The sequence below is a fragment of the Leptonychotes weddellii genome, chromosome 1 (assembly GCF_054177405.1).
Source record: "Leptonychotes weddellii isolate Sample4059 chromosome 1, ASM5417740v2, whole genome shotgun sequence".
Classification (NCBI taxonomy): Eukaryota; Metazoa; Chordata; class Mammalia; order Carnivora; family Phocidae; genus Leptonychotes; species Leptonychotes weddellii.
Genome location: NC_138369.1, coordinates 105,242,806 through 105,265,937, shown reverse-complemented (window position 1 = coordinate 105,265,937; position 23,132 = coordinate 105,242,806). Strand labels below are relative to the sequence as shown.

Below are 23,132 nucleotides of genomic sequence, written 5' to 3'. Positions count from 1 at the left end.
GAGTGTAAGCAGTTGCTCCCACCCACTCTCTCCCACTTATATACACTGTACTCCTCTCCCCACGTGCATTCCGAGTGCTGGGTCACGCACACACTCACTTGCACTCTCACACACGTGCGCACCGTAGCTCGCCCAGCCGCAAGCCGGGACACGTCGCCCGGGCACCCCAACCTCCCCGCCCCCGGCTTGGCGACCTCTCCCCATCCACCCGCGCTCCACGTGGGCGCACCCCGGCGCCAGGCGGCCGCTCTGCCCACGGAGCCCCCCGCGGGCCCCCGCGGTGGGAGGGAAGGCGCGGCCCGGGGTCGGACGGACAAAGCGGGCGTCCAATCGAGCCCCGCACTGCCTCCCCGAAGGGAGGGAGCGGCGGCTCGGACGGGCCCAATGAGCGGGGAGCCCGAGTGGGACTTCCTCCCGGAATCCCGTTGGCCAGAATAGCGGGGCCGTGGGTGACACGTAAGTTGGGTGGGAGGCGGCGGCGGCCGAGGTTCGGCAGCCCCGTCAGTGACACCGGCCCGCCGTCCCCCAAACCCAGCCGGGCCAGTCGGCCCCCGCCCATCCACCTACCCCCGCAAGCCGCGCACAGAGGCGCCGCCGGGAGCCGGGTCCCTTTGTTGGGCGCGCACCCCCTCCTTTTGGTGGCAACAAAGTCGCGCAGTGGGGAGCCGCCGCGAGGGGGCGGGGAGCGGCCGGGGCGGGACTCCGAGCGCCGCCGGGGGCAGCCGAGCCAAAAAGTGGGGAGGAGGAAAAAAGGCAGGCGGCGTCTGGGGACCGGCGCGGGCACAGCCCGCTCGGAAGTATGCGGAGGGCCCACTCTCGGGCCCGTGCACTCGCGGAGAGCCAGCCTCGCAAAAGTTTGGCGGCCGCTGCCCAGGCGGCGTCGATGGCTGTGCGCCCCGCGGCGCGCGGGGGCTGAGCGGGCGCCACTTCCCCTCGGGCCCCGCTTTTGTGTCTCGCGTCTTCTCCTCATGCTGCGTCCGGCCACCTCCTGCGGCGGCCGCTGCTGAGGCGCTCCGCTCAGGCAGAGGGGAGGAAGGGACGGCGGCGGCGGGGGCGGCCGCGGCGCGGGGTCCAGGCGGGACTATGGGAAACGGGATGTGCTCCCGAAAGCAAAAGCGGATTTTCCAGACGCTGCTGCTGCTGACCGTGGTGTTCGGCTTTCTCTACGGCGCGATGCTCTACTACGAGCTGCAGACGCAGCTGCGGAAAGCCGAGGCGGTGGCGCTCAAGTACCAGCAGCACCAGGAGTCCCTTTCCGCCCAGTTACAAGGTACGGTTAACGGGACGCGCGCGGCCGGTGGCCAACTTCGCCCCGCGCCTCCCGCCCCGGCTGGAAAAGTGGCGTTGGTGAAACGCTGGCACTGCGGGTGCCACTTCTGACCATCACGGACATCAGAGGCGAGCCCTGCAGGGCCGCCGGGTCCCCGAAGTGTCAAGGGAGATGACATCCCCATCTCCCACTTCCTCCGGCGGTTACGTTTGAAATGGGTAGCACCAGCGGCCGGTCGCGCCGGGCGTTGGATGGGACGGTGCCCACTGAGCGCTTTACCCCAGCGCTTGTCAGTGGCCCAGCTGTAGTCTGGGCAGGCCGACCAGTAGCCCTTCCTCCGTTTCTGCCAGCCCATCCCGGGGTGGGGCGGGGGGCATGGTCTCCGTTGCTGGGTATTCGCTTTGAGTTGACTTTGTCAATAGCATAAGAAATGGAGATTGGCCGTGATTATTCAAACTATGCTGTTTTTTCAAGGGAAATTTAGCCATGACCTAGCTGCCCAAACCAATGGCCCAATCGAATGGAACCTAGACCTGCTAGTTTCTGTTAACTTAATAGGGTGACTTTAGCGATGTTGGAAGTGTTGGAAAAGCCCACATTACTACTGTTCACCATCCTGCAGGTATGTTTTTTGGGGGAAAAAAAAGTTTGTCTTCCTGAGTAACTTTTAGTTTATCGCAGAGGTAAGGGTGTCTGTGTGTTGTGTATTTTACAGTTAGCCTTGAGAAGTCCAAGAGGAGAAACACAGTTTTTCATTCTATCAGATACAGTGAACACAACTTGAGCAAGACCTGCAGAAAGATTTAAAATTCCTATCCTTCTATTTTAGAATCTCATTTAATGTAAATTTCAGAAACATAAATGATGCAGGACTGCAAACTAAGCACCATGTGGTCTTAAGAGCATAGTCATCCTATACATATTTTTTTGAAAGCTTTTACTTGTACTTGTGTCTAGTTTTCAGCAGTCATGCAGTCTTCTCCCCAACCAAAAAAAATAATACTAGAAAGCTGTGAGTAGTGAAATGTTGACAGTCTTTGCTGATAATGCAAATATAGCTTATTTCATGTTACTGGGAAGATACAAGCTGGATGGATGTTTGTGTCAGGGTATGTGTATACAAATGGAAAACAGATGCCTTTTCGTTGCTTCAGCTATTTTGAGTGTTTTCTAGTAAAAAAAAAATAAAATGAGAGAAAATGACATGCGGCTGATTGCTTGGTCTTATTTTCTCTTCCCAACTTAGAAGAAAGGGAAGTATTTTTAGCTTACTGAAGCTGCATAGCCACAGGCAGTGAAAATATGTGAGCTGGGTTTGGTTCAAAAGGAAAACCTGTTTTGATACAGACTTAGGTTAAGAAAGTTTTTCTTTAAACTTGTTGAAATTTACCCATGACTTATTGTTGGTATACAAATTTTGGGTATTTATGTATTTACTTATTTTACTTAGAAGACATTAGTGGTTTCCCTATGAAGTTCAGTACAGTTAGACAAAGGGAAAAATTTGCCATCTAATACTACAAGGGCAGGACTGGATTTTCCCACATGTGGCTGGCAGGGGCGTGTATGGTGGACGATATGAGGTTGGTGCCTTGGTGTCTTAGTTTAGGAGACCCAAGCAAACAGACACGGTCAAGTTCACCAATACATCCTCAGCAGTGCACAGTGCCTGACACTCATGAAGGAATCAATATATATTTATTCAGTCAACAAACGAGCTAGTTATCCTGAACTGTGGTGAGAAGATTAATTCTGCGCTCTTTTGTCTGCTTTCTCAGGCTTCACTTCCCTGTTTCTGCTTTTTGAAAAGCAAAACAAAACAAAATAACAACGAAATATTTTGCCCAAGTAGAGCTTCTGCCTCAGCAGCCAAAGCTGGAACTGACTGACTGAGGCCCTGATTTCTGAGTCATGGCCTGTATTTGCAGTATTTCATCTTGAAAATCAATCTCAATTTCTTTTCTCCTTTTATTTGCCTTCTTTTGGTGGTGGTAGTGGGGGAGACTGGTGGCAAGTGGTAATAAAAGGCCATTAAAATTTACAACATTTGTTTTGTAGCAGGAGATGAAAAAATAGCTAGTTTGAGTGGACCTAACGTCCGTTTCTTAATGTATTTTGCCATTTCCTCTTGAATTGTGCTGCAACAATTATAATACGGTTATGCATGAAGAATTATTTCCTAAGCAGGCTATAGTTTCTTTTTTTAATGGATTCACGATTGACTTCTAGAGCATGTATTTTGTATTTCACATCTGCAGGCCATTTAATGAAGATTTTTCTGATGGTATGCAGCTTTTGCTTCCCTTTTCCAATGACAAATGACACTTTCCTCAGCAGCGCTATGTTGTACCATGTGCATAGATTTGTTTTGAGGGCATTAGGCTCTCCATTCTTAGGAATCGTTTAGTTAAGTGAGATCTCTTGACCTGGGTTGGATTAAGATCAGAGTTAATTATGAGTGGCCTTCTTTTAAAAAAAAAAAAAAATATATATATATATGTATATATGACTCTTGAAATGTTTAAGTAGTTTGGCCCTGTAATTTGAAGGTATACATTTGTTAAGTGAGCATATTTAGGTCATCTTCAGTTTAAGAATGGGTTGTACTCCAGAGATTATTTTGAGAGTAGGTTACGTCTAACTGCACGTGCCTTTTGTAGTAGACCCGTTCCATAAATAGGAGATGGTGAGGGGTGACCTGGGGCAAGTTCCAAGACTAAGCAACGTCCTCTCCAGTAAAAACAAATGTCTGTCTGCCAGCCAGTATGTCTCTCTCCTCCACTATCTCCCGCTTCTGCCACACATTAATTCTACTGAGTAGTGGGGCAGTGGTTACAACCTTTGACCAGCACAGTGTTTAGTTAACCTCTTAAATTTTTTTTAAAACTGCTTTCAGGTGGGCCATGCCCCACCCTCTGTGTCTATACACAGTGGTTCTTAGCTCTGACTGCCCCTAAGAGTCACGTGGGCAGCTCCCAAACCCAATCACTCACAATCTGTGGGGGTGAAACCCACATGGTGTCTTCCCCAGGTGATTACAATATGCAGCCAAGGTTGAGAATTGCAGCCCTGTAATCTTAAAACTGAGCCACTTCACACATTTACTTTACTTGCTTGGCCGCAAAGACGTCCGAGGGTTTTATTGTTGCTTTTACCCCAGCATGTGATTCAAATTCTAGTCCTGCAACTTTCTGTGTGAACTTGGCCCTCATTTTTCTGATTTAGACAATGGAGATTAGAATGATCTATTTCGTAGGGATAATGTGGGGATAAAATAATGAATACCTATGAAGCTCCTAGCACATACCTGGCACGCAGTAGGGACTGCTCATTAAAGATGATCTGTTATTATTATCATCATGGTCCCTGTTTGAGGTAAGATAGTTCACATCTTTCTCTTCCCAGGTTTGTCACGGGTAAAAGTTTTAAAACTGACAAAATTTGTTTTTGTAATTAGCTACCTCCTTTTATTGTACCTGATTGAACATCAAAGGAAACAGCTAAACGGACATGAATCCAAGTACTTTCCTCTGGAGAAGAGACCTTCACTGACAATTTAAACTTAAAAAATTAAAGTAGGGTTACTGATTAACTCTCTTCTGTGTCATATCAGATAAGAAGAAGGTGTAACTCCTAGGGTAGGCAATAACCTTGTGTAATAGGATCTGGAATAGAGATAGAACTAGTTAAATTTTTTAAAAGTAGGGGCAAATAGCCCCTCATTCCTGAAACACTGTATTACATTTTTGCAGTGCTTTTGGTCCTCCCAGTGATGGCCAGAAACCATTAAGAAAAGGCTTATATAATGTTTCCTACGCTCCTGTTCCAGATAAGTGTATTACAGCTATTTAAAGTAAAAAAAAGTGGGCGCCTGGGTGGCTCAGTCGGTTAAGCGTCTGCCTTTGGCTCAGGTCATGATCCCAGGGTTCTGAGATAGAGCCACCTGTCAGGCTTTCTGCTCATTGAGGGGGAGGGGGTCTGCTTCTCCCTCTGCCCCTCCCCTGCTCATGCATGTGAGCTCTCTTTAAAAAAAAAAAATTAAAAAGTTTGGTGCTTCTAAGGCTCATACTGTTATTTAAGTTAGTTGTCCCTTGCATTGTGTTCTAACACAGGATGGCACACTAGCCTGAGCGTGAACCTATCACATTGGAACTGGTGACTTCTTTGTTTTTAACCTACCCTGAATCTGCTTAAAAAAGAGTTAAGAGTCTCCTTCAGCTCAGGGCCAGGCTTTCTTTCATCTCCAGCGCGTGGTGCCTGGCATATAGTAGGCGCTCAGTAGAGAGTAGGTCTATAGCTTTGTGGTATTCTCTGCTTATGAATGTGCTTCTATACAGTGGGCAGGGAAGTGTAGTGGCTACAGGCTGAGGGGTCAGAATACTTGGGTTTCAAGTCTTGCTGTCTTTTTTTTTTTTTTTTACCGTCTGTGTGATCTTGGGCAAATTACTTCTCTGTGACCCACTTTTATCATACGTAATAATCAGAATAATAATGCTTATAATAGGTTGTCATGAGGATCAATCATGTTACCCGGCATACAGTGCTTGGAATTATAAGGCTTACATTTTGGACTGTACAACAGAGTGGTTCACAGAACTCAGTGATTTAGACCCAGGAGTGTGGGCTGTATGTGGTTAGGTATACTCATTTTCAAGTGCAAAGTTAGGCCTTAAAAACATCAACTAGATACTGTTCATTAGATGAACATTTTCATCTAAAAAATAGAATTAAATATTCTTTAACTTCAGTAGTTTTTATTTATATGTAAACCCCTGCCTTAAAATGCACTCCCTGAATAAAAGATGAAAGCTTCTAGGTACTTTGTGAAAATCTGACTCAATTAAGCGTTCTGTTAAATATATATGATTTGCACAAATTTGTAAGATTCTACATATTGTGTCTGCCTTAGTCATCTGTATAAATTGGAACATGCCCATATTGGTTGACCACATAAGAGAATTTCTCATTATTTGTGAGCCTTTAGTTTAAGTCCCAGATAAACTGGAAGACTTACCTTGACTTTATTCTCTTCTGCCTTTCCGAGGACAGTTTCTTATAGGGCTGGGGCACAAGACAGGTTTCAGCAACTGTCAACGAATGAGTGACTTGGCGTTGGAGAACTGATATGCAGCAGATTTGAGAGAAACTAAAAGAAGGGAAAGAGGGAACGGGACTGCTATCAGTTTATGACTTTTCAAAGCACTGAGGAATATTCTTGCTCACATGTTTATGTCTAAAAGAGAGAAACGGACTAGCGAAGGGAGGTTGGTTTTGGCATCAAGTACTGTTTGAATACAGATCTGGTGTTCACAGGTAGAGGCCTTGAACAGGCAAGAAACGCCTCTGGACTTCAGTTTCTTCATGTTGAACTGGGGATAACAATGTCTATTTTGCACACTTGTATAGATTGTAAATAATACATCCAAAATGACTAGCACGGGTCCCGGAGCACTACTACATTTATTAGGTGACCAGGACTGCTGTTGCTGGATTAGCATTGGACTGCTTTTTATTTTGCTCATTGTTTACTGCATCTAGTAGGCAATAGTGTTATTAGTTGTGGTATAAATGTGGCTCTTTTCAGAATTAAGTGCCCAACTTGGCTGAAACTTTTATTTAAGACATTGTCACTCTGTCTTTTCTACTGTATTGACCCTTTCTTTTCTTTTTCTTTTTCTTTTTTTTTTTTAAGAAAGAAAAGGCCTGTGTACACTTAGGTGGTATCAATTAAGAGTGCTCTTTTTCTTTTTGACAAATAAGTGTTTTTATTTTATCATTGAGGACAAAATGTTTTTACTACTTTTGCCAGTCAGTGCTTTATGGATTTTGTAGCTTCGGAAGTAAAAGTTATATATAATACAACTTTATTATAAAAGAAAAGTGGCAAACTATTTTTTTTTCCCTTTCAAGCCACTGTTATTTAAAGGGAATGTATTTTGATAGAATTTTGAAAATTTATTTGAAGAAATTAAATTATTTTATTTTTTTATTTTTATTTTTTTTTAAGATTTTATTTATTTAACAGAGAGAGAGACACAGTGAGAGAGGGAACATAAGCAGGGGGAGTGGGAGAGAGATAAGCAGGCTTCCCACCGAGCAGGGAGCCTGATGCGGGGCTCGATCCCAGGACCCTGGGATCATGACCTGAGCCGAAGGCAGACGCTTAACGACTGAGCCACCCAGGCACCCCGAAATTAAATTATTTTAAATACATAATATTTGTTGAATGTCTACCAGGTTCAGGTGCCGTGTTAAGCATGTTACATGCATTTTTTTTCTTTTAACAGTGACATAAGCACATTAATGTGAGTGAGCATTCTGAGGCTCAGAGGGGTTAATTAACTTGCTAGTGTCAAGGTCAAATCTAATGAAACTGAGCTTAGAACCCTAATGTAACTTCCCAGCCATGTTCTTTTCACAGTACTCCATTGCCCTCAAAATTATTTTCGTGTGTCTCATGACAATATCGATGGCTTGGGAAAGTAGGTTAGGTGGGTCGTATGAAGAGTCAAGATAAAATTTAGAATCAGAAGTAACAGGGTGATTATTTGATGCAGAGTGTAGGACATTTGCTGCTGTTACAAAAGGTAATTTTGGTTGACATGGAGTTGATTTTGGTTGGTATGCAGATGCTGCATTAAATAACATTGAATCATATAATAAAAACCTTAAGCCCTTTTGATTTCCCTTTCACTGTTTTCTTGACAAGTCAAGGAGAAACTCTCAGTTTGATGCTAGAATCTCTCTCTTAGATATAGTTACTCATTTGTTTTTCTCAGAGAGCTGAATAAGGTCAGCCCACAGTTTGATAGATGGAATTTAATAATTGTTTGTTGTTTTATTGCATTTTAAATTTACAGTCACTATATCCATTAATACCATGTAAATCATATTTTCCATTTACAAGGTAGTAGAGTACAGGGTTTTTGTTTTTTTTTAGAAGTTTGTTTTAGGGGAAAAAGTGAAATTTGGCAATCCATAGTACCTGTGCAGGTTTTGCATGCATAAAGTAAGAAGTCCTGTTTGAGTACCTGCATGTCTGTAGTTCAGGAATGCGTTAACTGAATCTGAAACAGACATTGAATTTTATAGCTAAAGAAACAGTTCTGAAGCAGATTAATCATTTATCATATATCTCAAGTCCACGTATCCTGACTTCCAAAACAGCATAGCATTCCTCTACTGTGCTCTGCCCTCTCTGGAGACCAGTACCCTCTTCTCAGTTCCAGCAGAAATGGGTGTTGCTATTTTTAAACAATGCTATGTATTTCTGAATGGCATATTTGAGTTCTTTGTTTTTATTGGCCAGTGAGTGCTTATTCAAAGGACATGCCAGTCATTGCCCTTCACTAATAAACCTCACTAAATAGACTCATAGCCTGGAGGGATGTGGGCATGAAATAAATTGTTCTTTAAAACAGTATGACATTTTAAAAAATATTGCCTTAACTATTTTTTTCATATATAAAATGTCACAATATGATAGATTGTGAATAGAAAAGTAAAAGATGGGCTGTCATTCTGAAAGATAAGGCATTATAGCACATTTGAATGACACTATTTCCTTTCTGTTGAGAGCGAGTTTAAGAAAAATATATAATCATTTTAGGAGAGTCGAACATTTTATTTCCCATTTCACATATCATTTAAACCCCTTCTTTAAGTGGAATTTTTATTACAAACAACAACAAAAAAATCTGCAAATCAAGATATTTAAGAGAGCTTTGACATTGCTTGTATGATCTTAACAATAGCTATGATGCTATATAGTAGATATTCTAAGCAGATTAAAATTGGGTGGCTGTTAATTACTTTTTTACTTAACTTTGTTATGTAGAATAGTTTAAGTTTTACATTAGTGAGATTAAATCTATAATCTCTCAACCTATTAACGCATTGATTTTTAAAAGAATTTTATATCCTTTTTAAAGGTTTGATGCTATAAAACACGTTAATTTGCACTGATGTCAAGCATCACTTTCATGAGAAGATGAAAAATAACTTGTCTTCACTATGTAGGTGAGCATCGGCTCTAAATCCAGAAGTCATCTAAGTTTGATCTGGGTGTGGGTGAGGCTCCTTGGGTATAGTTCCTCAAGTACAGTTCCTTGTCATCTCTATATCTGTGAAACTAGAGTCAAGATACTGACCTCAATACAACCAGCCTACAGCAATGAGGCTGGCATAAGATACCTACGTGTTCTTGTTCAAAAAAGGGTAACATGCATGGTATGTAGGAGTCACTGGTCCATAGCAATTCTGAAATCCAGCTAGGCAGATGTTCCTTGACTAAGTTTCCAGACCTGGGGATAATTCTCCATGGCTTTTGATTCTACTCCTTGGGCTGTTGGCTCTACTCTCTGAGTCATCTTTCCTTTTTTTCATGAAAGGTAGCATGTGTTTTGCAGCTGAGTTTTCTCAGCCTGCTGCCTGACAGTTGAATTGGGGGTTATATGGCCTTTTTTCATTTAGTACAGTCTCTGGTCCTTTCATTCTAAACCGGCAGGGTTTCTGCTGATCAAATCCTCTCAAAACTTTTGTCAGTCTCCTGTGAAACTTGGGGTTTACTCTATTAGACAAAAACCACACCCACATATTTCTTGGAGATAAATCCTTCTCTACCTGGGGCTTCTGCTGAGACAAGGGATAGGCAGTGACCTTTCCCTTTCCAAAGGCCTGTTGATAGGCTCTCTGTGTCATAACCTTAAGCTTTTAGGAGACTTACAGTCTGACTGAATAGCTCTTTAAGAGGCCACATTTCTGGGGCGCCTGGGTGGCTCAGTCGGTTGCACCTCTCCGATTCTTGGTTTCAACTCAGGTCATGATCTCAGGGTACTGAGATCGAGCCCTGTGTCAGACTCCATGCTGGGTGTGGAGCCTGCTTGGGATTCTCTCTGTCCCTCTGTCCCTCTCCCCCCCCAACTTGCCACATGCATGCTCTCACTCTCTCTCTCAAAAAAAAAGGGGGGGGCACATTTCTAAGGTCTTAACAAGGATTTCTGAAGCCACATCTTCTGTCTCATCTTTAGACCATGTATTCTCTGACAATTTTCTGGAATTGATCTTTGTGTGGAAGCTGTTTCTTAATTTCAGCATTGTTTGCTGTCCAGAGACGCTGAGAATTTTCAGAACTATCAAGTCCTGCCTCCTTTTTGTTCAGCAGTCCTTCCCTCAATTTATCTTCTCACAGTTTACTATAATCAGCAAGAAGAAACCAGGTAGCATCTTCAGCACTTTGCTGGGAAATCTTAGCTAAATTACCCAGTTCATTCAGCCCTTTTTTTTTTTTTTTTTACTTCTTATATAACTGCAAGTGACTGCAGGTTATGTAACTCTGCATAAGTGTGGGTATTGTTAAACCTTTTGCCACTACATAATTTCCAGTTTCCAATAAAATTTTCCTCATTTTCATTTATGCCCTTCTTCGCAATCTCTTCAAAGTCCAAAATTCTGTGAATATGTTTAAGGCACTTTGCATGTTGACTCACACTCTTCTTAAGGCCCATTGCACAGTTCCAAAGCTGTTTACCTTTCAGATTTTTGTGATGGCAGCACCCTATTCCAAAATCTGTATTGGTTATCCTATTGCAGAGCCAATTATCCCCAAATTGAATTGGCTTAGAACAACAAATGTTATCTCACAGTTACTATGGGAAAGTAATCTGGGCTTAGCTGGGTGATTTTTTTCAAGATCTCTCATGATGTTGCAGTCAAGCTGCTGACCAGGGTTTTAGTCATCTTAAAACTTGCCTGGGATTGAATGATCTGCTTCAGAATTCACTATTGTGTTTGTTGGTAGGCCTCAGAAGATCCGCTTTTAATCTCAGTCATCTGGGCCTTTCCCTAGGACTTTCTACAGTTCCACCAGGGAACTTAAAAAATGATAGCGGGCTTTCCTCAGGGCAAAAGATCCAAGGGAGAGCAAAAGAGAGAGTATGCAAGAACCTAAGATGAAAGTGAAAGTATTTTAATAACCTCAATCTTGAAAGTGATAACCCATCACTTCTGCCATGTTCTGTTCATTAGAATTGAATCACTAAGTTCAGTCCATGCTCAAGGGAAGGGGTTTGTGAGGGCCCGAATAACAGAAGGTGGAGGTCATTGGGGTCATCTTAGGAGCTGCCTACCACAAAGTGGCAGGTAATAATGTCATTATTGTCATTGTTGGCAGTATCATTACCAAGGTCATCATAAACTAACGTTCACTGAGCACTTGCTCTGTAGCAGGCACTGTTCTAAATTATTTTCTTGGATGATCCAACATAATACTTTCGTAAAAATGTGGTACCACATATTTTAATGTGATTTATTATTTAATTTGAAGTGTATTAGCAAGAAGTGGCATTTGAAATCATGGCACTTTAGAGAGAAATTATCTGGTATTTAAACCATTTGACCTGTAAAGATTGAAATTAAAAGAGTCCCATGCAACTCTCTGAAATATAAACCCAACTAGTAAACTGCCAAGGGAAATCCCATAGTGGAAAGGATCATGTCCTTGAGGAATTTCAAAATCTATTGGCAATATGTGAAAAGGTCTCACTCATACAATATTTGACTGTATTTTTTTGGCAAGTACATAAGAATGCAGTGCAGTGTGTTTGTTCATATAATATTTTTACTTCTGACTGTTCCTTCTGATTTTATAGACTGCAGTCCTTGGTGAAGACCTTGTTATTTGATGGTCAGAAGATAAATTTGGAAGGGATGGGTTTTACTGGTCTTAGAAAGATAAATATCTTTGATTTATTTATTTATTTATTTATAAAGATTTTATTTATTTGACAGAGAGAGACAGCGAGAGAGGGAACACAAGCAGGGGGAGTGGGAGAGGGAGAAGCAGGCTTCCCTCAGAGCAGGGAGCCCTATGCGGGATTCGATCCCAGGACCCTGGGATCATGACCTGAGCCAAAGGCAGATGCTTAATGACTGAGCCACCCAGGTGCCCCAATATCTTTGATTTAAAGAAAGAACATTAATTGCATGACTGGTGATTTCAACTTGTTCATTGGTCTCTTTGAAAATCAAGTTTAAAAAATTACAATAGAAGAGTATTCTTTCATAATATTAATAAAAATAGATTATAAGAGCATATTATGAAAAAGACATTAAATGTTTTCTAAACAATTGGTATTCCAAATTCATGATATGACCTCACCCTTCTTAACATATTTTAGTAATTACAAGTAATTTAGAAATTACGAGTAAATACGAGATCAGTATTTCTCACAACCCTGAGATCAAGATGGGAGCTGTGATCAGGAGTCAGACAATTAACCAACCGAGCCCCAAATATTTCTGTTTTCCATTTGACTTCTGTTATACCTTCCTAAATGAATTTCTATGAGAGATAGGATTGGGAAGTGGATAGGGAATATCTTGTCAAAATGTGTTTGAGGCCATATGCCATTCAAGAATCAAGAAGAGTTCTCTCCTTGTCAGTGAAAAGTTGCTGTTGAATTTCTGTGAAATTCTGTGAATTGCTTCCTTCTGCAAAGGAAGATGATTCTCTTCCTGCCCCACTGATACCTATGTGGGTGCCAGATTGCTGCCATCATATTCACTGATACTCTGGGCTGCTGTGGACATCTTTTCCTTTGTGATATTCACATGGATACCATTAAGTCCCTTGTGATATGTGGTCATGTTTCAGGATTTCTTTTCCTTTAGTCATGCCACTTTGAAGAATGAAGAGGTAGACCAGACAGAGCGGTGGGGAACAAAGCAAAGTTTGTTGAGTGATAGTACAAAGCTCCTGAAGAGGGAAGGGACACAAGAGAGTTGCCACTGGAGTTTCTAAGTCTAGGAATTTTTTTTTTTTTTAAGATTTTATTTATTAGTGAGTGAGAGAGCACAAGCAGGGGCAGAGGGAGAGAAAGAGAGAGAGAGAAGCAGACTCCCCTGCTGAGCAGGGAGCCCGACGCAGGGCTGGATCCCAGGACCTTGGGATCGTGACTTGAGCCAAAGGCAGATGCTTAACTGACTGAGCCACCCAGGTGCCCCAGTCTAGGGGCTTTTATGGGCTTGTTGGGCTGGTTTAATCCTGTTAACCCTCCATGAGCCTGTTACCCAATCAGGTTTTTGTCATCTATCACATGGGAAAGGGTGGAGTTCTCCTTCCAGGGTGTCATAAAATCCTTTTAAGGGTGGTTTCCTCTTAGGGTTGGGGTGGGGTGGGGCAATGGGAGGGCCTTGTTCCTGCCTGCCTTTCTTCCAGCTATCCTTCATCAGTCTTCATTCTATGTCCCCAAAACCAAAATGTAAAAAATTCTCTACATGTTCTACAATGCAGTATTAACATGTGCAGTGTGGTTCTTAGGGAGACTTAATAGGTTGCATAATTTTTTTTCTCATGTATCTTTTGCTCCATTGGTTGATTAGTACCCATTCGGATTAAGCTAGAGGATGTACTCTGTTGTTAAACTGTCCAAGGAAGTAGTAGCTACTAACCCGGTTAGCTAGAATGATGCTTTTGTGAGTGATTATCAGACTCCTTATTTAGACCCTAAGAAGTCTTCATCTGAGGGTCCCATGGTAGCAGTACTTTGAGTAGAGGCTGAGTCTTTAAAGAAAGACTACTTTGTTTTATTGTAGGCCTCCAGCTGTTCTCAAAACTGCCTTCTACCCAGCAATAGCTCATTCCTAAGGCCATATTGTGTGTCTCATCTGTGACCCTCTCTTCTTTAAGGGTGGCATTTTCAATTTGGGATCCATGGGGGTCCATGAACTTCCTGAAAATATATGTCAGCTCCTTAAATGTGCCTTTTTCCAAGACAGAAGCCATAGCTTTTATCAGTTCCTCAAAGCATCAGTGACCTAAAATAAAAAAGGTTATGGTTTAGGGCAAATTCCTTCTTCTGAGGTCTTTTTAAGTCCATCTTGGAATTTGAGCTCCCTTGGTCCTACCCCATGAATCCTCTAGAAAGTGGCTGAATTTGTAATGGGGTAGTCAGTGGCTATTTCCCTAAAGCCCTAATCTACTCCACCCGTCTCAAATTTGAGATTCTGATTAGGGACTTAAATGGCACTTTATATACTGCATTCCTAGAATCCACTAGTAATTGCTTAGTAAATAATAAAAAATACCTTGTAATTACATGAGAAATTTATATCTTCCAAATTTATATTCATGATATCATTTGGTCCTGGAAGCAAGATATAGAGAAAAGCAATACGCTGTATTATTACCATTTTAAATTTGAGGAAACAGAAGTCACACAGCATGACAGTGACACACTTGGGATTAATGTTCAAATTGCTTGAATCCTAACTCAGGGCCCTTAGTTATCCTTGGTTTCCAAGGTCCTCTCACCCTGGAACCAAAATGAGGTTTTAACAATATTCACAAAACAGAGTTTCTGACTTCACCTCTTCAGAGGGAACTCTATCCTTTTTCGATTCTGCTAAGCAGTTAAAAATATTCCCAGATGGTGACTCACCTGGCTAGAGGACTGGTCTCCTTGGAGTCCACCTGCCACGGTAACCAAACCAATGAGAGTTTGTCCACCTGATACACAGCAAGCCAGTATAAACTGACACTGGGCTTCTGCAGTGAAGAAAGACAGGCTGTTCATTGGTGTGGCACCACCCAGGAGAATGGACAACTAATGCTCAGAAGCCTGGAACTCTCTGATTGCTTGCATGTGAGGGTTTTTAAGGACAAAATTGGGGACAGAGGTCTTCTGAGAAGGTGGATGCTGTTGATTGGAGGCCCATGGGGTCATGGTAGCACATGTTCCTTAATAACTTATGGCGCCACTTCAATCTGGTCCCCCCATGGTCTGTTCTGTCTCAAGAGACTTGGAATCTGAGAAATATCTTTGTTCCATATGTGAGAGCTTTCATTAGTGCTGATTAATTACTTGTCCTACAGGTTCCTTTGAGTGATAAGCAAGCATTCCTATCCCTTGAGCCTAGGCCTATGTGTTCCTTGGTTGTCAGGTCCTTCCTGGGGGTGATAGGACCCCTAGTGTTCATTCTTACATCTGAACTGGTGAATTCCAGCTCCACTCCCTGCCCCTCCCCCCTTTGTCCACAGAAGATGCCAGTAGCTGCCCAAGCTGCTACTTCTGCTTCACCTCTGCAGCTTTCCAAAGTCAGTGGCAAGTTTACCTTTTTTGTTTTTTGGATCTTACATGCCCTGGAGGATCCAAGCAGGCTCCATAGGGACTGGGCCCCAGGGCAAGAAGAGTGATATTCACTGTGATAAACTTGGCTTCATTACTGGTTCCATCTATCTCTGGCACATTGCCCTTGACCCAGAAAGTAGGGTGTTAGGCTGTCCCTTACCTTAATAATAAGTAATTCTTTTTTTAGACTCCTCTGCATCCTGGGGTGTAGACAGAGCTTAAGCTCACACTGGGATCCTGCTTTCACCAGAGGCTGTCACCTCCTGCTAGCATCTGTAGCTTCACCTTGACTTCACAGGGGGGCTTTGAATCTCACCACTCAATTGATTCTCCAGCTGTGCTTTTTAGCTTCCAGATGTAGAAGTCAGATCACTCCTAAATAAATCATAGATTGGTAGAGCAGGAAAGAATGTTTATAGAACCCAGGTTGCAAAGAGTAGCATATGGATATGTTTTGGTTTGCCCCACACAGTGCTCTGAAAAATTTCACAGTAATTGTCTATACGGAAAAAGAAAGGTATTTTATGTAAACATCCAGATTTCTGACTGTATTTGAAAAGGCCAAAGATCCCTTGACACTGGTCTGCATTCCTGCATGGTGAGTGGCCCACATTTTGATCGGGGCATGTGGGCTTCAGTTGGCAGAAATTCTCACTGGGAATTCTGTATGTTGGACAATAACTTCTTTAGTTGATCAATGAAGAAAGTGAAGCTTCAAGAGATGGAATGATCTGACACTTGTGCTGTCCAATATGGTAGCCCCTGGTCATGTGTGGTAGAGCATTAAAATGCAGCTGGTATGACTGAGAAACTGAATTTCAAATTTTAGCTAATTTAAATTCAGTAGTTAAAACTAAAGCATTGTTGGGGTGCCTGGGTGACTCTGTTGGTTAAGCATCAGGCTTCTGATTTCTGCTCAGGTCATGATCTCGGTCCTGAGATCAAGCCCTGTGTCAGGCTCCACTCTCAGCGTGGAGTTAGCTTGAGATTCTCTCTCCTCTGCCTGTGCCCCTCCCCCTGCTCGTGCTTGCTCGCCCTCTCTCTCTCTGAATAAATAAATAAATAAAATTTTAAAAAAAATCACAAAACTAAAGCATTGTGAAATATTTTTCTGGAAAACACGACCTTATTGTTTTGGTGGCACTACATTTTGGCGAAGTGCTGTGTCGCATTCGATATTATCGGTATATTACAGTGCACATATACTTCTTACTTTTTAAAATGTGGCTACTAGAAATTTAAATATCACAAATGTGATTCACAGTGTGTTTCTATTGGACGGTGCTGATCTGACAGAGTTCACACAGACCCCCCGGTCTGGAATTTGTCAGCAGATATCCACAGTTCTAACCATACTTTTTCTCCATTACTAAAGTAGTGTCCTTTTTTTTTTTTCCATAATTCTCAAAACCTTTTTTCATTATAACATATACTCTCACAAACTCCTATGGGAATTTGTTTTTCCTAAATTTTACATGGTACATAATACAGAAGTGATTTTATGTAAAAGAAAATTTAGCTCTGTATATTAACAATTTTATAATAAAGCTAACTTTAAAGATAATAAAACTAATATTCATGACATATAAAGACTATTTTCAATTTTTTTCTCATTGTTAGTGACACATTTTCTCTGAATTATTTGTGTTAGAAAACATTTTTTTCAGAGGACAATTTTTAATACATTCAAAATAATATTGTGTTTGATTTTGGCACAGGTGTATATTAAAATGTAGTCTAAAATTAGTTACCTATTGTAACTTTAAAATAAGGCAAAATTACTTTTAGACCTATTATATTTTCTTATACATGGTAAGAAAGAATCAAATACTTTGCATAAAAAACATTGGGCATGTGAATAGCTCAGTCAAATCTAACACTTTTTTTTTGACATTTTAGTTATTGAACCATGAATTTTAACTTATATACATAAAAGTGCACAGATTGTAAGCATACAGCTTCGCAAACTTTCACAAACATGTTTGTGTCACCAGCAACCAGATCAAAACACGTAGCAATATCAGCAGCAGGTAGTTTTGTTGAGCCCCTTCAAGTCACTAACTGCCCCTCCCTCTGTGGATAATCACCGTGGATTAATTTGCCTGTTTTTGTACTGTACATAAACGAATTCAAACGATAGATACTCTTGTGTCTGGCCTCTTTTGTTTAACATTGTTTGTGAGATTCATCCAAGCTGTTACATGCAGTAACAGATTGTTCATTTCTCTTAGTATGCCATTAGAATTTATTCATTCTTCTATTGATGGACATTTGGATAATATCAATTCCTGCTGCTATGAATGCTCTGGTTCTTTTGCCTTATTTAGGACTAGCAGCTTCTCGATGTGCTTGATGACTATTTTGAGTAAGATGATGCCACTTAAGGACTATTTTGAGTGTATTTGTAAAATCATTATTATTGCCCCTCTACTAGTGCTAATTTAATATTCTTATGCATCTTGTCTACAAATGCTGGTCTATTATCAGTACAGATTTAAAAATATAACCCAAGTAAGAACAACTATAACTTAATGTTCAAGACACAAGCAGTGGTATCATTGTCCCGCCAAGTATACGCTGCCCATGGGACTGCCTGGGTATGAATTGGCCTATCGGTTCTCGTGTTAATTATCATTCATGCTCATTTGGTACATTTTTTTCCCCGTCTGTATTGTGTAAAGGGGTCATCTAAAATTAATTAAATTTTTTTTAAAAAGTAGAAATTACAATAGGCCCAATTACTGCCTTTTGCTAAATTAATTTACTGAAACATAGTGGCAATCCCACTAGTTTGGAAACACTGCCTCTCACTGGAAAGGTCCAAAGTATAACTGAGCATTCCGGAGGAATGGTATGGAGTTAACTCAAATATCTGGTGGGTAATTGAACTAACCTTAAAATTCCTTCTAAGTGGGGCGCCTGGGTGGCTCAGTCCTTAAGTGTCTGCCTTCGGCTGGCTCAGGTCATGATCCCAGAATCCTGGGATCAAGCCCCGCGTCGGGCTCCCTGCTCCGCGGGAAGCCTGCTTCTCCCTCTCCCACTCCCCCTGCTTGTGTTCCTGCTCTCGCTGTCTCTCTCTGTGTCAAATAAATAAATAAAATCTTTAAAAAAAAAAAACATTAATTACTCTTAATTAAAGACTAAAGAGTTGGGGCGCTTGGGTGGCTCAGTCGTTAAGCGTCTGCCTTCGGCTCAGGTCATGATCCCAGGGTCCTGGGATCGAGCCCCGCATCAGGCTCCCTGCTCGGCGGGAGGCCTGCCTCTCCCTCTCCCACTCCCCCTGCTTGTGTTCCCTCTCTCGCTGTGTCTCTCTCTGTCAAATAAATAAATAAAATCTTAAAAAAAAAGATTCCTTCTAAGCTAAAATTTTGTGATTTTTAAATTCTGAGATGCTAGCTTAAGTGAATAATAATGAAAATAATAATTACCTGTAGTGACTTCTACTTACTAATACACAATTTTCACAGTATCGCCTTGCTTTATTATATATAAATGGCAGAAAGGGCAATGACATTCTTGGAATTGATCCCTGAAAATCTCATTAATAATTACTTTTATAATGTGATAACTGAACTTCATTCAAATTATGACAGAAAAAATTAATAAAATATCTGTATAAACAAAAATCTGCCCCATTTTTTAAAACAACAGATTTCTAAATCCTTTAGGAATATGAAAAGATATCCTCCTAACCCAAGAATTAACAGATGATTCCCTTCTAGTTTCAGGCAGGCCCTGAAAGTATTAGTCCTCAAAAGTAATAAAATTGCACATACCAAAAACTTCTTCAAGACTTTTGCTAATTCATACTAGCTTCTCCTCCCAACATGAGTTAGTTCGCACATGAGGTTTTGAGAAACTGCTCAAACAAAACAAAACAAAAAACAGGCAAAAAAGTTCTAGAGTATATCAGACATTTAAGGAGGTGCTTTATGTTCAATTCACTTGGAGGACTGCTTGGTAAATTAGAGAAACATCTGAGGTTACAAAATTATAACTTGAATGTCTTAAAATATAGTTTATTCAGTTTATTATAGTTTATTTCTGGAAATTACACTTCAGTTATAGAACAAATGTCTTTCTATGACAATGTTTTTCTTAAAAAAATTCCTTTATTAAAAAAATCTGATTTTCTGAAATGGAAAATAGCCCAAGAAAATGACTATTTGAGATAGGTAAATCACAAAGGTGTGGTTCAGAGCAACTAATGTTACATGAGTCGTCGTGTAAAGATACTGAGAGTCAGTACACTAGTTTTTGTTTTGTATTGATTGCAAAATTTAGTGTCTTATAATAACAAACATATTCATGTTCAAGTTCTGCAGTTTGGCTGTGGTTTGGCCATCAGGGACTGGGCGTGGCTGGGCCTGACTTGCGTGAACCTAGGCCTGGGCAACAGGTTTTTGGTTAGTTTCAAGTAGACTCTGAATGCTTCCTTTCTACAGCCTGCTAAAAGGATTCCATCTACCTGGGGGTGCCCTCCTCAGTGGATTACAGGAGCACAAGAGGGTGAGTGTTAACATACAATGCCTCTTAAAGCCTGGGCGAGGAGCTGGCGAGCGGTCAGTGTTGTCCACTTCCCATTGGCCACACAAGTCACGTGGTCAATCCCAACATGAGTGGATTGGGATGCAGAAGAATCCTCTGCCTGTGGCAGTAAGTGCATAGTAGGGTGTGGATGTAGTGCAGTAGTAAGGGATGAAGGATTTAGAATAATGACTCCATCTACCCCATCAGTCAATTTCAAAATTGGTACAATGTGAGATAAAGGAAGAAAGCTGCTTTTATTTGCAGAATCATTTTGCAGTGATTTGATGTAGACTTTTTAAAAGAGTAATGTTAAATAACAATTTTAGTTATTTTTGTGTATTTCTTAGAAAAGGATATGTTTAGGGGCGCCTGGGTGGCTCAGTCGTTAAGCATCTGCCTTCGGCTCAGGTCATGATCCCAGGGTCCTGGGATCGAGTCCCACATCGGGCTCCCTGCTCGGCGGGAAGCCTGCTTCTCCCTCTCCCACTCCCCCTGCTGTGTTTCCTCTCTCCTGTTTCTCTCTGTAAAATAAATAAATAAAAATCTTTAAAAAAGAAGAGGGAGAGATAGAATATATGACTGCTCATTCACTGACATAGAGTAAGTAGAACTTCTCTACCAAAGCATTTCAACATTTAATATAATGATTTTAGCAGCAAAAGCAGATATGATAAAACATGGAATTATTTTTATATACTAATTTATGTGGGTTAAAAAAACTAAAGCAATTTAGAACATGGGCCCATGAATAGGATTGGGCATTTCAATTTTTTTTGTACACTCCTTATGAACATATGTAATACTTTTTTTTTTTTTTTAAGATTTTATTTATTTATTTGAGAGGGAATACAAGCAGGGGGAATGGGAGAGGGAGAAGCAGGCTTCCCGCAGAGCAGGGAGCCCGATGCGGGGCTCCATCCCAGGACCCCGGGATCATGACCTGAGCCGAAGGCAGACGCTTAACGACTGAGCCACCCAGGCGCCCCCATATGTAATACTTTTTTAAAAAAAAAATTTGGTGCATATTCACTGAGATTCTTTTGTAAAAAAAATTAAATGAAAAAATATTCAATTATTATTTATTTAAAGGTTCTAGCACCCACTGTGGTAACCATATATGTTTATACCCAAGGCCTTGGGAAAAAACTACAGAAAATTCATACATACAAATGTTCTTTTTTGTCTGTCTTTTAGAGAACTTACCTGATTTTAAACATTTCTTTTAAAAAGTTGCACATTCATGGGGTGCCTGGGTGGCTCAGTCAGCTAAGTGTCCAACTCCTGATTTTGGCTCAGGTCATGATCTCAGGGTCGTGAGATCAAGCCTTGAATCCTGTGGGGAGCCCTGTGTCGAGCTCTGTGCTGGGCATAGATCCTGCTTAAGATTCTCTTTCCCTCTGCCCGCCCGCCTGCTTTGCTGGCGTATGCACACGTGCTCTCTCTCTCTCTAAAAAAAAAAAGTTGCACATACCTTCCATTTAATGTGAGATTGTGTGTGTGTATATGATTGTATATATGTGTGTGTGTGTGTGTAATTGTTAATTATATTGTCCTCTTCAGTAAGCTAATCCTAATAGCAATTTGTTTAGGTTTTTACTTTTTAAAGCTTGATTTTTCATGTCTCAGCCTAAGAATATCAGAACTCTGTACTAAAAAAGGGAAGCTGAAGGCTGGTCCCTAGGTATACAAATATGGCCTTGATTTGGAAGTGGATATTTCCTGTGAGTCGTCCTGACATGCTTTTTGTGCACATAATAGAAGAAGCAGTAAGAAGAGGCAAGGTTTTTTTCTGACAAGTTCATTTATGTACTTTTTGTGGACATTGCCTGCTCAGAAAATTTGCAGAGTAGGAACATGTAGATTCTTGTTAAGCTCTAATAAAGCTCTAAGGCTCTATGAAACCACTGAATAGTCTGCAAGTTACTAGTTTAAGTATTCTCTTACTTAAATACTTTTCGTCATTAACTTTGTTCCTTTGGAAATACGTTGATGTAGAAGGAAAATCAGGCTTTATTTTTGGTCTTCCTCATCTCTTGTTTTATTACTTTTTTTTTTTTCTTTTTAACCTCACTAGTTGATTGCTTAAACAACTTTTTTTTTAACAGTCTGGTTGGCACCAATCAGAATAGACACTGAAAAGAACATTTCGATTGACTGCTTAATTCTTTCCATTTCTCACTAAATTTTAACTCCAAGAGGTTAGTTTTTAACTACCCCACCTAAAATTATTTTTTGAAATTTGAGGTATATTTCAAGTAGGTCATATCTCTGTTACCCTTTTTCTGGGGTGGTTCTGGTTTTATCTAGGTCACTCAAAAACCAGAACCTATTGGCATGGTGTAATCTACATGGATAAGTTTTTCATATAGTTGTGTTGACTCTTCTTTCAAAATATATATCCTGAATTGTGGGGCGCCTGGGTGTCTCAGTCAGTTGAGCATCCAACTCTTGGTTTCAGCTCAGGTCATGATCTCAGAGGTTGTGGGATTGAGCCCCACATTGGGCTCTGCGCTCAGTGCAGAGTCAACTTCAAATTCTTTCTCTCTCTCCCTCTGCACTTTCCTGCTAGTGTTCTCTCTCTCAAATAAATAAATAAATAAATAAAATAACTTATATATATATATCTATATATCTCCTGAATTTTACCAATCTAGAATATTTCTAACATCCTAGTCTGACCATCATCTCTTGACTGGACTAATTGTAGTAGGCTTCCACCTGGTTTTCTTGCTCCCACCCTTACGTCCCACATAGTGGTCAGTAGTTTACAAAGGTTATTTATTTATTTATTTTTTAAAAAGATTTTATTTATTTATTTGACAGAGAGAATACAAGCAGGGGGAGTGGCAGAGGGAGAGGGAGAAGCAGGCTTCCTGCTGAGGCTCCATCCTAGGACTCTGGGATCATGACCTGAGCCAAAGACAGACACTTAACCAACTGAGCCATCTAGGCGCCCCAAAGGTTATTCTTTATAAGATATAAATTATGTAATGCTATCTTCCATTTCTCTTTGGAGAAATTTCACCTCTTACTACTTTATTGTACTTTACTAACAAAATTCTAGCCACGTGGGCCTTTTAGCTATTTGAAGTGACACTGCAAGCTCACATTCTAATTCTTAGGGTCTTTATACTTGCTGTTTTCTCTGTCAGGAATATTCTTCCCTGAGATCTATTCTTCACTAGCTCCGATTTATTTAGGCC

General features: G+C 41.0%; 1 protein-coding gene across 6 annotated transcripts in view; it reads left to right on the top strand.

Moving 5' to 3' along the window:
* Window positions 1-437: 437 nt before the first annotated feature.
* Window positions 438-23,132, top strand: part of GOLIM4 (golgi integral membrane protein 4) — a 79,856-nt gene continuing 57,161 nt past the window's right edge. For 4 of the 6 annotated variants that reach the window (XM_031040665.2, XM_031040664.2, XM_006744737.3 and 1 more), the window contains exon 1: window positions 464-1,270. In XM_031040665.2, the coding sequence (XP_030896525.2) occupies window positions 1,084-1,270 (187 nt within the window). In that variant the 5' untranslated portion in view covers window positions 464-1,083. The other 2 variants (XM_081829176.1, XM_031040663.2) reach the window with 2 other exon arrangements.